At 40.9% G+C, this 15,309-nt stretch overlaps 1 protein-coding gene across 2 annotated transcripts in view; it reads right to left on the bottom strand.

The window, feature by feature from the left end:
• The window catches only part of ZDHHC14 (zinc finger DHHC-type containing 14), a 273,691-nt gene extending 258,902 nt beyond the window's left edge, over positions 1 to 14,789 (bottom strand). For both annotated transcript variants that reach the window (XM_029224120.1, XM_029224119.1), the window contains exon 1: positions 14,477 to 14,789. In XM_029224120.1, coding sequence (XP_029079953.1) covers positions 14,477 to 14,721 — 245 coding nt within the window. In that variant the 5' untranslated portion in view covers positions 14,722 to 14,789. The remainder of the gene's footprint in view (positions 1 to 14,476) is intronic.
• Positions 14,790 to 15,309: the final 520 nt, after the last annotated feature.

Below are 15,309 nucleotides of genomic sequence, written 5' to 3'. Positions count from 1 at the left end.
TAAAGTACCTCACTCATCATAAGGATATATATTTCTTTAAACCTTGCTCTTAATTGTATACAACTTCAATGACGAGTTGATAGTCATGATTTATCATTTTGATAAATATTTTATCATGTAAAAGCGTAACAGATTGCATCCCATGCTAAACTCTCTCAGTTACCCAGGCCTAAGCATTTGGGTCTAGACACCATAGTCATTGCCAGGACATCCTTAAGAAGAAATCAAAACCTATGCAGAGGCAGCCTTGCATATTCTACCCTATAAAGTGATAGTAAATGCCAAGAATCAGTGAGAAGTCAAAGAAAGAAACATTAGAAAGAGTATAAGGAATACATTGAGCATATTTAAACAAACCAAATATTATAGCAATAAAAACTAATTACATATATATGCAACAGCATAAATGAATCTGAGAAACACAACATTAAGCTAAAAAAATCACAAGTTGAAAATTGTAAGAGCAATCACTCCCACTCTAACAATGAGAACAAGCCAGATTCGCTACAAAGCACAGTTTTTAAAATATATCAGGGAGCTGAGGATGCAAAGAAGCCTAAATGTGTCAGGCCATTCCCAGCTTTCATTCCTAGCGAAGTGGCAGGAGGACCAGGAATCCACCATAGACGGGAAAAAGGAGAAACCGGCCAATTTTTAATTAGGTTAATGGCTACAAGTGGACTGCTCTATGGATTAGAATTCCAAGAAGACACAGCCACAAGGTAGGGCTACGCCACCAGCCAACTCTTCCCCATGGATCTTCACCAAACACATAGCAAGAATACACCAAAGGCTTAGATAGGGCAGGAGTGTTGAGAGACGTCTGCCCTGACACCTATGGGACTGTCCCCAAGGGTAAGGCAGGGGTGAGAGCATAAAAATACAAAAAAATCTCTCAGGCACTTCAGGCCGTCACTCAGGCCACTCTGCAGTGATCTAAAAGCGGAGACTGAACAGCCAGGCAAAAAGAGATGTCCTAGGTATAGAGAGCTGGGGCAAGACTGCAAAGAAAACTCTCCAGCAACCCAAAAAGCTGGCAGTCTCACTGAACAACAAATCTTCCCCAGTAAGCTGGTGCTGGGCTGTGAAGTGTGAAGAGTTTTGCCGGGGATAAGATCCCAATCCCCGCTAAAGGGAAAGTCCTGATTCTTCCCTCAAAACATCTAAAGTCAGGGATGAAATGAATCTAACTAAAGCGTCACCAGCGCACACACCCATCTCAATTACAAATGAGACTGACTCAGCGCACACTTTACTGGCCTGAAAGAAGGCCATGCCCTTTTAAATTACTGAAGGGTCAACAATTCTTTTACACACACTATCTAGCACGTAATCAAAAATTACGAGAAATACAAAGAAGGAAGAAACTGTAAGCCACAGTCAAGAGAAGAAATAGGCAAAAGAAGCAGATCCAGAGATGACAGATGCCGCCATAATTAGGCAAGGACGCCAAAATAACTACAAAAAATATGTTAAAGTATCCAGTAGAAAATATGGACATAAAGAGACTGGTTCAAGGTGGCGGAGTAGAAGGACGTGCTCTCACTCCCTCTTGCAAGAGCACTGGAATCACAACTAACTGCTGAACAAGCATCAACAGGAAGACACTGGAACTAACCAGAAAAGATACCCCACATCCAAAGACAAAGGAGAAGCCACAGTGAGACGTTAGGAGAGGCGCAATCACAATAAAATCAAATCCCATAACTGCTGGGTGGGTGACTCACCAACTGGAGAACACTTATACCACAGAAGTCCACCCACTGGAGTGAAGGTTCTGAGCCCCACATCAGGCTTCCCAAGCTGGGGGTCTGGCAATGGGAGGAGGAATTCCTACAGAATCAGACTTTGAAGGCTAGCGGGATTTGATTGCAGGACTTTGACAGGACTGGGGGAAACAGAGACTCCACTCTTGTAGGGCACACACAAAGTAGTGTGCGCATCGGGATCCAGGGAAAGGAGCAGTGACCCCATATAAGATTAAACCTGACCCACCTGCTAGTGTTGGAGGGTCTCCTGTAGAGGTGGCGGCTGGCGGGGGGTGGCTGTGTGTCACCATGAGGACAAGGACACTGGCAGCAGAAGTTCTGGGAAGTACTCCTTGGCGTGAGCCCTCCCAGAGTCTGCCATTAGCCCCACCAAACAGCCCAGGTAGGCTCCAGTGTTGGGTTGCCTCAGGCCAAAGAACCAACAGGGAGGGAACCCAGCCCCACCCATCAGCAGTCAAGCAGATTAAAGTTTTACTGAGCTCTGCCCACCAGAGCAACAGTCAGCTCTACCCACCACCAGTCCCTCCCATCAGGAAACTTGCATAAGCCTGTTAGATAACCTCATCCACCAGAGGGCAGACAGCAGAAGCAAGAACTACAATCCTGCAGCCTGTGGAACAAAAACCACTTTCACAGAAAGATAGATAAGATGAAAAGGCAGAGGGCTATGTACCAGATGAAGGAACAAGATAAAACCCCAGAAAAACAACTAAATGAAGCGGAGATAGGCAACCTTCCAGAAAAATAATTCAGAATAATGATAGTGAAGATGATCCAGGACCTCGGAAAAAGAATGGAGGCAAAGATCGAGAAGATGCAAGGAATGTTTAACAAAGACCTAGAAGAATTAAAGAACAAACAAACAGAGATGAACAATACAATAACTGAAATGAAAAATACACTAGAAGGAACCAATAGCAGAATAACTGAGGCAGATGAATGGATAAGTGACCTGGAAGACAGAATGGTGGAATTCACTGCAGCAGAACAGAATAAAGAAAAAAGAATGAAGAGATACGAAGACAGCCTAAAAGACCTCTGGGACAACATTAAACGCAAAAACATTTGCATTATAGGGGTCCCAAAAGGAGAAGAGAGAGAGAAAGGACCTGAGAAAATATTTGAAGAGATTATAGTCAAAAACTTCCCTAACATGGGAAAGGAAATAGACACCCAAGTCCAAGAAGTGCAGAGAGTCCCATACAGGATAAATCCAAGGAGAAACACACCAAGACACACAGTAATCAAATTGGCAAAAATTAAAGACAAAGAAAAATTATTGACAGCAGCAAGAGAAAAATGACAAACAACATACAAGGGAGCTTCCATAAGGTTAACAGCTGATTTCTCAGCAGAAACTCTACAAGCCAGAAGGGAGTGGCATGACATATTCAAAGTGATGAAAGTGAAGAAACTACAACCAAGATTATTCTACCCTGCAAGGATCTCATTCAGATTCGATGGAGAAATCAAAAGCTTTACAGACAAGAAAAGCTAAGAGAATTCAGCACCACCAAACCAGCTCTACAACATATGCTAAAGGAACTTCTCTAAGTGGGAAACACAAGAGAAGAAAAGGACCTACAAAAACAAACCCAAAACAATTAAGATAATGGTAATAGGCACATACATATCAATAATTACCTTAAACATGAATGGATTAAATCCTCCAACCAAAAGACACAGGCTCGCGGAATGGATACAAAAACAAGACCCATCTATATGCTGTCTACAAGAGATCCTACTTCAGACAAGAGATGTCTACTTCAGACCTAGGGACACATACAGACTGAAAGTGAGGGGATGGAAAAGGATATTCCATGCAAATGAAAATCAACAGAAAGCTGCAGTAGCAATACTCATATCAGATAAAATAGACTTTAAAATAAAGAATGTTACAAGAGACAAGGAAGGACACTACACAATGATCAATGGATGAATCCAAGAAGAAGATATAAAAATTATAAATATATATGCACCCAACATAGGAGCACCTCAATATGTAAGGCAGCTGCTAACAGCTATAAAAGAGGAAATTGACAGTAGCATAATAACAGTGGGGGACTTTAACACCTCACTTCCACCAATGGACAGATCACCCAAACAGAAAATTAATAAGGAAACACAAGCTGTAAATGACAAAACAGACCAGATAGATTTAATTGATATTTATAGGACATTCCATCCTAAAAGAGCAGATCACACTTTCTTCTCAAGTGCACACGGAACATTCTCCAGGATAGATCACATCTTGGGTCACAAATCAAGCCTCAGTAAATTTAGGAAAACTGAAATCATATCAAGTGTCTTTTCTGACCACAACGCTAAGAGATTAGAAATCAATTACAGGGGAAAAAAACGTAAAAAACTCACACTCACGGAGGCTAAACAATACATTACTAAATAACCAAGAGATCATTGACGAAATCAAAGAGGAAATTAAAAAATACCTAGAGACAAATGACAATGAAAACACAACAATCCAAAACCTATGGGATGCAGCAAAAGCAGTTCTAAACGGGAAGTTGATAGCAATACAAGCCTACCTCAAGAAACAAGAAACATCTCAAATGAACAACCTAACCTTACACCTAAGGAACTAGAGAAAGAAGAGCAAACAAAACCCAAAGTTAGCAGAATGAAAGAAATCATAAAGATCAGAGCAGAAATAAATGAAATAGAAACAAAGAAAACAATAGCAAAGATCAATAAAACTAAAAGCTGGTTCTTTGAGAAGATAAACAAAATTGATAAACCATTAGCCAAACTCATCAAGAAAAAGAGGGAGGGACTCAAATCAATAAAATTAGAAATGAAAAAGGCGATGTTACAACAGAGACCACAGAAATACAAAGCATCCTAAGAGACTACTACAAGCAACTCTACGCCAATAAAATGGACAACCTGGAAGAAACGGACAAATTCTTAGAAAGAGGTAACCTTCCAAGACTGAACCAGGAAGAAATAGAAAATATGAACAGACCAATCACAAGTAATGGAATTGAAATGGTGATTAAATATCTTCCAACAAACAAAAGTGCAGGACCAGATGGCTTCACAGGTGAATTCTATCAAACATTTAGAGAAGTACTAACACCCATCATTCTCAAACTCTTCCAAAAAACTGCAGAGGAAGGAACACTCCCAAGCTCATTCTATGAGGCCACCATCACCCTGACACCAATACCAGACAAAGATACTACAAAAAAGAAAATTACGGACAAATAACACCGATGAATATGGATGCAAAAATCCTCAACAGAATACTAGCAAACAGAATCCTACAGCACATTAGAAGGATCATACATCATGATCAAGTGGGGTTTATCCCAGGGATGCAAGGATTCTTCAGTATATGCAAATCAATCAATGTGATACACCATATTGACAAATTGAAGAATAAAAACCATATGACCATCTCAACAGATGCAGAAAAAGCTTCTGACAAAATTCAACACCCATTTATTATAAAAACTCTCCAGAAAGTGAGCATAGAGGGAACCTACCTCAACATAATAAAGGCCATATATGACAAACCCACAGCAAACATCATCCTCAATGGTGAAAAACTGAAAGCACTTCCTCTAAGATCAGGAACAAGACAAGGATGTCCACTCTCACCACTATTATTTAACATAGTCCTGGAAGTCCTAGCCACGGCAATCAGAGAAGAAAAAGAAATAAAAGGAATACAAATTGGAAAAGAAGAAGTAAAACTCTCACTCTTTGCAGATGACATGATACTATACATGGAGAATCCTAAAGATGCCACCAGAAAACTACTAGAGCTAATCAATTAATTACTTAAAGTGGCAGAATACAAAATTAATGCACAGAAATCTCTTGCATTCCTATACACTAATGATGAAAAATCTGAAAGAAATTAAGGAAACAGTCCCATTTACCATTGCAACAAAAAGAATAAAATACCTAGGAATAAATCTACCTTGGGAGACAAAAGACCTATATGCAGAAAACTATAAGACGCTGATGAAAGCAACTAAACATGATACAAACAGATGGAGAGATATACCATGTTCTTGGATTGGAAGAATCAATATTGTGAAAATGACTATACTACCCAGAGCAATCTACAGACTCAATGCAATCCCTATCAAATTACTAATGGCATTTTTTACAGAACTAGAACAAAAAATCTTAAATTTGTATGGAAACACAAAAGACCCTGAATAGCCAAAGCAGTCTTGAGGGAAAAAAAACAGAGCTGGAGGAATCAGACTCCCTGACTTCATACTATAATACAAAGCTACAGTAATCAAGACAATATGGTACTGGCACAAAAGCAGAAATACAGATCAATGGAAAAGGATAGAAAGCCCAGAGATAAACCCATGCACCTGTGGTCAACCAATCTATGACAAAGGAGGCAAGGATATACAATGGAGAAAGGACAGTCCCTTCAATAAGTGGTGCTGAGAAGACTGGACAGCTACATGTAAAAGAATGAAATTAGAACACTTCCTAACACCATACACAAAAATAAACTCAAAATGGGTAAGAGACCTAAATGTAAGACCAGACACTATAAAACTCTAGAGAAAAACATAGGAAGAACACTCTTTGACATAAATCACAGCAAGATCTTTTTTGATCCACCTCCTAGAGTAATGGAAATAAAAACAAAAATAAACAAATGGGACCTAATTAAAAACTTAAAAGTTTTTGCACATCAAAGGAAACTAAACAAGATGGAAGAATGGAATAAAATATTTACAAATGAATGGAAGAAAATATTTACAGAATGGAAGAAAATATTTACAAATGAATGGAAGAAAATATTTACAGAATGGAAGAAAATATTTACAAATGAATCAATGGACAAAGGATTAATCTCCAAACTATATATTAATCTCCAAAATATATATGCAGTTCAATATTAAAGAAACAAACAACCCAATCAAAAAATGGGCAGAAGCCCTAAATAGACATTTCTCCAAAGAAGACATACAGATGGCCAAGAAGCACATGAAAAGCTGCTCAACGTCACTAATTATTAGAGAAATGCAAATCAAAAGTACAATGAGGGGTTTCCCTGGTGGCGCAGTGGTTGAGAGTCCGCCTGCCGATGCAGGGGACACAGGTTCGTGCCCCGGTCCGGGAAGATCCCACATGCCGCAGAGCGGCTAGGCTCGTGAGCCATGGCCGCTGAGCCCGCACGTCCAGAGCCTGTGCTCCGCAACGGGAGAGGCCACAACAGTGAGAGGCCCACGTACCGCAAAAAAAAAAAAAAAAAGTACAATGAGGTATCATCTCACACCAGTCAGAATGGGCACCATCAGAAAATCTACAAACAACTAATGCTGGAGAGGGTGTGGAGAAAAGGGAACCCTCTTGCACTGTTGGTGGGAATGTACATTGATACAGCCACTATGGAGAACAGTATGGAGGTTCCTTAAAAAACTAAAAATAGAATTACCATATGACCCAGCAATCCCACTACTGGGCATATACCCAGAGAAAACCATAATTCAAGAAGACACATGCACCCCAATGTTCATTGCAGCACTATTTACAATAGACAGGTCATGGAAACAACCTAAATGCCCATTGACAGACAAATGGATAAAGAAGATGTGGCACATATACACAACGGAATATTACTCAGCCATAAAAAGGAACGAAATTGGGTCATTTTTAGAGACATGGATGAATCTAGAGACTGTCATACAGAGTGAAGAAAGTCAAAAAGAGAAAAACAAATATCATATATTTACACATATATGTGGAACCTAAAAAAGTGGTACAGATGAACTGGTTTGCAGGGCAGAAATTGAGACACAGATGTAGAGAACAAACGTATGGACACCAAGGGGGCAAAGTGGCGGGGGTTGGTGGTGTGATAAATAGGGAGATTAGGATTGACATGTATACACTAATATGTGTAAAATGGATAATTAATAAGAACCTGCTATATAAAAAAATAAAATAAAATTCAAAAAAATTAAAATTAAAAAATAAAAGTAAAAAGATACATGCAAATAAAAAGAAAATATGGACATAAACAGATAATTTCAGGAAAAGAATGGAAATTATTTTTTTAAACTAATGTTAAAAAAACTAGTTTTTCAAATACAGAAATGCTCAAAATAAAAAATAAGGTATCAAAGAGGCCTCATCATAGGACACAGGAGAGAAAAAGATCAGTAAACTTGAAGACAGACCAACTGGAATTAGTCAAACTGAAACACAAAGAGATAAAAGAAAAACACAGAAAAAAATTTTTAAAAATCCAAGATGTAAGGAACTATATAAAATGGTATCATATATAAATAAATGGAGTTCCAGGAGAAGAGGGAGAACAAGACAAAAAAATTTTTGAAGAAATAATGGATGAAAATTTTCCAAAACTTCAACATATCAATCCACAGATCCCCAAAGCTTTAGTAAACCTGAAGCAGGATCCATATAAAGAAAACCACACCTCAGTTATATCCTCATTCAGCTGCTGAAACCAAAAAACAAAAGATAAAGAGAACATCAGCCTGGGAAAAAGTTCACCCGTTACAAACAGGAGGAAATGCAAAAAATAAGAGCTAACTTCTCACTGGAAACAAAAGAAGCCAGAAGACAATGGGCCAACATCCTCAAAGTTCTGATAGAAAAAAACTGTCAAACTAGAGTTCTATATCCAGTGAAAATATGAAGGCAAAATAAACATTGAAGGCAAAATAAAAATGAAGGCAAACTAAACACTGTCAAAACAACAACTAAGAGAACTTGTCACCGGCAGACCTGCATACAAGAAACACTGAAAGAAGTACTTTAGGTCATAGGGAAATAATACAGATGAAAGAAATAAAGAGTACCAGAAATAGTAAACATGTGAGGATAAATACAAAATTCTATTTAAAATTATCTCTATTTCATATAGGTACAAATGTATATGTGTCTTAGATTTTATATGTTTGTATAGGTTTTATTTTAAAGTATATTTATTTTATATATGTATATACATTTATGTTTCTTTTAAATACTGACTGCTTTTAAATAATAACATTACTGGACTTGTACCATACACAGATATAAAATATATGACATTAAGAGTTCAAAGGGTGGGAGAAGTGGAATTATAACATTATAGGTTTCTTTATTATTTCTGAAGTACAATATTACTATTTGGAGGTAGACTATTAAAGAGTAAAGATGCATATTCTAATCTCTTAAGCAACTACTAAAAATATACAAAGAAACATAGTCCACATTTTTTTAAGGAAATAAAATGGAATACCAAAAATAGGCAATTCACCTAAAAGAAGGCAAGAAGGAAGAAAAGAGACAAAACATATTAGATAAATAGAAAACAAATACCAAGATGATAAACTTTAACCCACCAGCATTGGGACAAAGGCAAAATTTGAATGTGGATTATTGTATCCATGTTAAATTTCCTGAAATTGATGCTAATACTGTGTTTGTATAAGAGAACACCCTTTTTCTTAAGAATTACACGCTGAAAAATATGGATATAAAAGAGCATGACATCTGCAACTTACTCTTCAATGGGTCAGAGAGGGAGAGAGGAGGAAGAGAGAGTTTTTTTAAATAAAAGATTTTCATTATTTTTTTATATATAGAAGAAAATTTTCTTTATATTTTTTATATAGAAAAATAAGCCAAACTAAACAACCTATTGTTTGGGAATGCATACATTCAACAATCTTGAGGAAAATAGGGCAAGGCATTAATAATGACTAGCTCAGGTAGTGATGACCTCAGGGAGGGGCAGGAAGATGGGACAGGGCTGAAACCCAAAGGATATAAGTAGATTCAAAAGTCCTGGTAATTTTTTTTTTTTTTCAAAAGCCCTGGTACTGATATGGTTCTTGAGTGAGTGGTAGTTTCATGGGGGCTCTTTATACTCATAAAAAGTATTTTATTTCAAAATTGCATGTGTGTTGTTATATATAATCTTCTATATCAATCTAATATTATATTTTTTAAATGGGGGGGAATTGGAGAAATACTAGAAGATTATCCAGTTTATAAAAATTAGTTTAAATTAGGACCAACTTTTATATTTAGTGAAGAACTAAACAAAAGCATTAAGAAAGTCCCCAACTCTTACTTGAACCAACTGACATTTTATCAGATCCATATTTCTGGGTGTATCTAATTATAAGCATCTATTGACCACCACAGTTTTCCCTTTCCTAACAACCTGAGCTACAAAACAATGAACATGCTTCCTTGAAACCCTTAATTTCTCTTGCTAAGACATAATAACTCTGCCTTGAATAAATTATGTGTAGCATTGTACTGCAAAAGAAAAATCTCCAGGTTATGTAGATATAGCCCAATAAATAATTGATCATCATTACCCTGTTATAGGAACCTACAAGAGTCCTTTCTGCATAATTTGATGTCAGTTCCCACTAGGTGAGAGAAGACAGTGAAATACAAGTAGTCAATAGAATCCTTAAAAGTCCTACTACATAAATTCAAGTATCCAAACACAAGAACCTATAAGATACAAAACTACTCTACATGTTGGTGGTTGTTGGGTAACCTTCATATATACCACAGAGTGCTTTATCTGTTTAAAGTGTTTAGTTACAAAATAAAGGAAGGGCTTCCCTGGTGGCGCAGTGGTTGAGAGTCCGCTTGCCGATGCAAGGGACACGGGTTCGTGGCCCGGTCCGGGAAGATCCCACATACCGCGGAGCGGCTGGGCCCATGACCCGTGGCCGCTGAGCCTGCGCGTCCGGAGCCTGTGCTCCGCAACGGGAGAGGCCACAACAGTGAGAGGCCCGCGTACCGCAAAAGAAAAAAAAAAAAAAAAAAGTGGGCTATATGTGTGTGTAAGTCAGAGAGAAAGAAATTGATAATGTTCACTGATCTTTTCAAATGGCAATTCTGGGGTGTGTGAGAATGAGGACATTGTAGGGAGTCTTTGATGAGCCAGCCCCTCAGTAAGTGCAAGGAGCAGTGAGATGTCTCCACAGCACTGCAGCCAACTTCCACCCTTCCCTCTTAAACACAGCCACGTAATGCTGTCACTCTGGACCAGTACTACATATGTTGAATAAAAGACGTCTAAAGATAAATAGCCCTGCCCTACTTGACAAAGACTGGAGAGTTGCTTCAGGTTTCTTCTAGTTGCTTTATTACTGTCTTCTCGATTCTGAGATGGCAGCTCCAAGGATGGAAATGAGATATAGTCCCTGCTTCTTGTAGGCTTGCTCACTGCCTTCGCTCAGGGTCTGGATAAAAGGCACAGGAGCAAAGCTGCCCCTCAGACTCACGCCAAGGTCTCTGTTCAACTGCAGACTACACAGTTCCACATTTTTTCCGCCCTAATATGCTATCACTGTCATGCTTGCTTCTTAATCCACATACTCCGTCCTTCACAGGTTCTCAGAAAGGGTGACCAGTCCTTGGGAGGCTATTTCTAAGTTCTGCTCTAATAACATGTACCCTTTAATGAGTACTATGTATCAGACACTGTACTAAATACACTTCATTTAATCTTCACAACGTTTAAAGGTAGATATTATTAATCCCATTTAACAGACTGGGAAACCAAGGCTTAGAAAAGTCAACTAATTTGTCTAAGGTCATACTTCTGGGAAGAATTTTGGGATCTGTCCTTCCGAAAGGCATGCATGCCTGTAGCCACTATTCTATATTTGGGGGAGGAGCAGCACAGAGCATCAGAAAGGTCACAGGCTTTCCAGCCAGAAGCCTGGCCACTAATTCGTGTGTGATCTTAGGTGATTATTTAACCTCTCCAAGCCTCTATCACTTCATCTTCAAGGTGAGAAAAATCATTCTACCCGGCCTTTCTTCCACGGTTGAAGACAGTATCAACACCTGTTGCTGCATTCCAAGAAGTCCACTTCTCTTGAACAAAGTTCCCTGTCCATCTCTTCAAGGTCAGGAAGGAGAGGTGGGGTGGAGAAGAGTTGCAGGAAAAGGAGGTCTAAAACTAAGTTTAGAAGTTATATGTCTTATTTTCAAATTTCATATTTGCCTTTGTGTTACAGTATGGAGAAACATGGACCCTCGTGTTTAAAAACAAATTCTGCTAATATTAAAGTTATCTAGACATGAAATTAATCAAAATAGGCAACCACATAGTATATGCTCAATAAATAACTGAAGGAACGGCAGAAGGAAGGCAGACAGAGAGCAGACAAAACTGGCATTCTCTCTTGATCTCTCCTAGCCTGTTGGCATTTCATTTCCCGTGCATGTGACTAATTGGGGCTCTGAGTCTCTATCAAATTAATTTGGTCAAAGTTATTTAATTTCACTCTGGCATTAGCAATGGTAAAGAACTTAAAAGCAATACAGTGACAAATATTCTTGCTAAAGCGTAACATTCTATGATTTGAGCAGCCCTATGATTTTTTGTGACTGAGGCATCATGTTACGATGAGCCTATTTTCTTGAACTTTCAAATTGGCTATAACTGAAGCAACACTCATGGACACCAAAGACACACATACATGTAGAGCCGATCTAAAACTGAAGCTGCCGACAGTAGCTAATAAAATCCCAGTGCACATGTTTATTCCTACAGCCATCCGTTAACACAACGCTGACACAGAAAGATCCCTAACAACCTGCTAGTGATCCTTTGGGGAACTCTTGGAAGAAACACACAGAGATGAGGTGAAAATGAACTTATGATGGTTTGGTTAAAAGCAGTGTTTGAAAGAAGAAAGTAAAAGAAAGTAAAAATAGAGTAAAAGTAATAACTGCAGGGGACCCCTAACCATACAGTGGGGGTTTGGGTGTTTAGAGAAAATGAAATAGTCACGATCCTAAATGAAACACACTTGTGGCTGAAGCTCTGCAACACAATCACAAAATGAATCCATTTTATCCACTCTTAACACTGCTAAAAAAGCGCAGAGATGCCAGTATAGATCCATTCAAAACTCTGTTAACATGAGGAACATAGTGAATATGCTCTACCTAGGGGAACACCTGTAATGAAGCCACCACTGGAAGGATGGCATTTCTGTTCTACCGTATGACATCACCATGTCAGTGCCGGGATTTATTATGACTCAGACTGCAAAATCACCCAGAACCTCTGGCCCCTTCCCCCAGTTCCCCAGGTCTGTAAGGACAAGAGGGTGGCTCTGGATGGGGGCAGGGGAGCAGCAGCAGGAACAACACGGCATTTCTCCCATCATTCTGAAAGCCTCTCCATACCCCTACCTTCCCATTACCAAGTCCCCAGACAGACTCCACCAACTAGTCTCAAATGTGCACCAAAGTTAACCTTCTAGAAGAGACCTGGAAATTTTACATAGTCAGAAATGGAGTTGTTGTCTGTAAGAAAGGCTGGGGGAGTTAAGGAGCTTATATCCGAGATCTCTCTCCTCACCTGTTCTCACTCAATCCCATTAAAATTGTTCATCACAGCACAATGTTCAGACACAAAATGTTTCCCCTCAGAGTCAGAGGGCTTTAAGTGAAAAGTATTACATTGTCAAGAGATCATCCATTTCTGACTGAGACAGCATTTGGAATATCAAACACCAGGCACAAAGTCAGAACCTATTAATACTTACCACAGACAAAGTAAACATACACAAAAGCTTTTAATTAACCCTATCCAACAGAAGCAGAAAGAGTATCATGCCCCATAATAGCTAGGAAAAGCAAAGAACTCCCAATAAATATATTGCTTTTTTTTCAATGGGAGGGGGTAGTAGCTACAAGTTTCATTGAGCATAAGATACCAAGAATTACACAAGAAGCTGCAATGCAAATGTTGGACCCAATAAGAGCAATTGAAGTGGATTCTGAAATGTGGTTAAACTACTTTATCTAATACTATTAACAAACAAGAAGATCTTTAGTTAGTTGGCAGGAAGATAGTTGCTATCAGCCAATTTGATTTTCCTGAATGGAGAAGACGGGCATGCACTTTTTTCCCCGATAAAAGCCGTAAAGTCCCAAAGTTTTGTTTCTGGAATCATAAGTTACTATGCAGTGTCATACTCTTCCTGACAGGCCTACAGTCTCCTTTTACCTGTTCCCCAATATTGGGAGGGGAGGGGAAAGTGTTTGCTTGGAGCATTTTTTTTTTTTACTGAAACCTGTTTTTAAAGTGAATCGTTTAGAAACCTGATAGTAAATCAGAAATTGATCAAGAGTTAACATCTAAGGAGAACGAAAAATGAAATTATCCTTCCAAGCCACATGGAGTGGCCAACACTCTGAGACCTAAAATAACCAAGATTTCTCGTTAGTCAGGGAGGGTATGTAGAAGATTTAGTCAACTGAGCTTCACAAGATGCCCTACAGCTCGTGAGCACGAAAGGAAGTCGATTCTGTTTATCCCTGACTTAAGGACCTTCCTCATCCCCGCTTCCCACAGAAGGCTACATCTGGGCTGGTTTGCTAGTCTCCAAACTCAGTAGGGCCCGCGCCAAGAATCAGTCACCTGCGAGGTGCCACTCAACCCTTGGGTGCAACAAGGCCGGCACACCTTCCAAGTGTCCTCTCTCCCTTCTCCTCCACTCCCAGAGCCCGACCCAGAACTGCATTATCTCCGGGGACCGAAAAGCCAACAGACCTTTTAAAGAAAAAGAGGGAGTGCGGGGTCTGTATTATCTAACAATATACAATAGATAAGGCTTCTAGAAAACGAAAGTAGCGAGGGGAGAGGGACAGGGATCGGGGAGGCGAGGGGTGCCAGGCGTCGGGGAGCTTTCGCCACCACTTACTCGAAGGCGAAGAAGAGTCCGCTAGTGACCAGGATGAGGATGAGAGTCAGGTAGAAGACGCCCGTCTGCCGGGCCATCATGATCCTCCCGTTGCAGAAGAACCTGTTTCTTCCCGGGAAAACCTCCCATTTCCTCCGGGCCGCGATTTTCTTCTTCTTGTGGGGCGACTCCATGGGGGAGGAGCTGTGGGTGCTGATCTGACTGTACTCGCAGTCTTTCATGGGCCCGCCGCCGCCGGGAGGCATCCACGAGGGCAGCCGGCTGGGGGCGCACACCCCCAGCAGCCCCCCGGCCGCGCGGCCCCCGCCGAGCCACGACCGCCGCCGGCCGCCCGGCCGCCCCCAGAGCCTCGGCGCCGCGGCCCCTAGGCAGGCTCCCGGCTCGGCGACAACTTTGCCGAGGACACCCAGGTTAACCCTTTGGGGAGCCCAGCTGTCATAGCCGGATCCCCTGCCTAGAGGGACGGTGCTCGCCCGCAGCCCGCGGCGGCGGTCCTCAGTTGCTTCCAGCCCGCGTGCTGGGGCTCCGGGACCCCGCGGGGCGCGGGGGGCTGCCCAGTCGCCCCCGTGCTTGCCGTGCGCCCTCCCCCTCGCACAGCCGCTCGCTCGGCCCCGCAGCCCCCGGCCCTCCGGCCGCGCCTCGGCTCTGGCCCGCCGACCCCCGAGCGCTGCGCCCAGAGGCGACACGAGGCGGCGGCCCCGGCGCCGGCTTCCTCAGGAGCCACTTCTGCGCCTCGGTCAGGTTTATTCTAATCCTTCCTCCCGGCGGCGGATCCTCCCCAGGAGAGAGCGATGGAAACTGGGAGGCAGCTTGCGGCCCCAGCAACCCCTCCC

Source organism: Monodon monoceros, unplaced genomic scaffold (assembly GCF_005190385.1).
Source record: "Monodon monoceros isolate NGI ecotype Baffin Bay Population unplaced genomic scaffold, NGI_Narwhal_1 Super_Scaffold_15, whole genome shotgun sequence".
In the NCBI taxonomy this organism is placed as follows: Eukaryota; Metazoa; Chordata; class Mammalia; order Artiodactyla; family Monodontidae; genus Monodon; species Monodon monoceros.
This window is presented reverse-complemented; position numbering and strand designations above follow the sequence as displayed.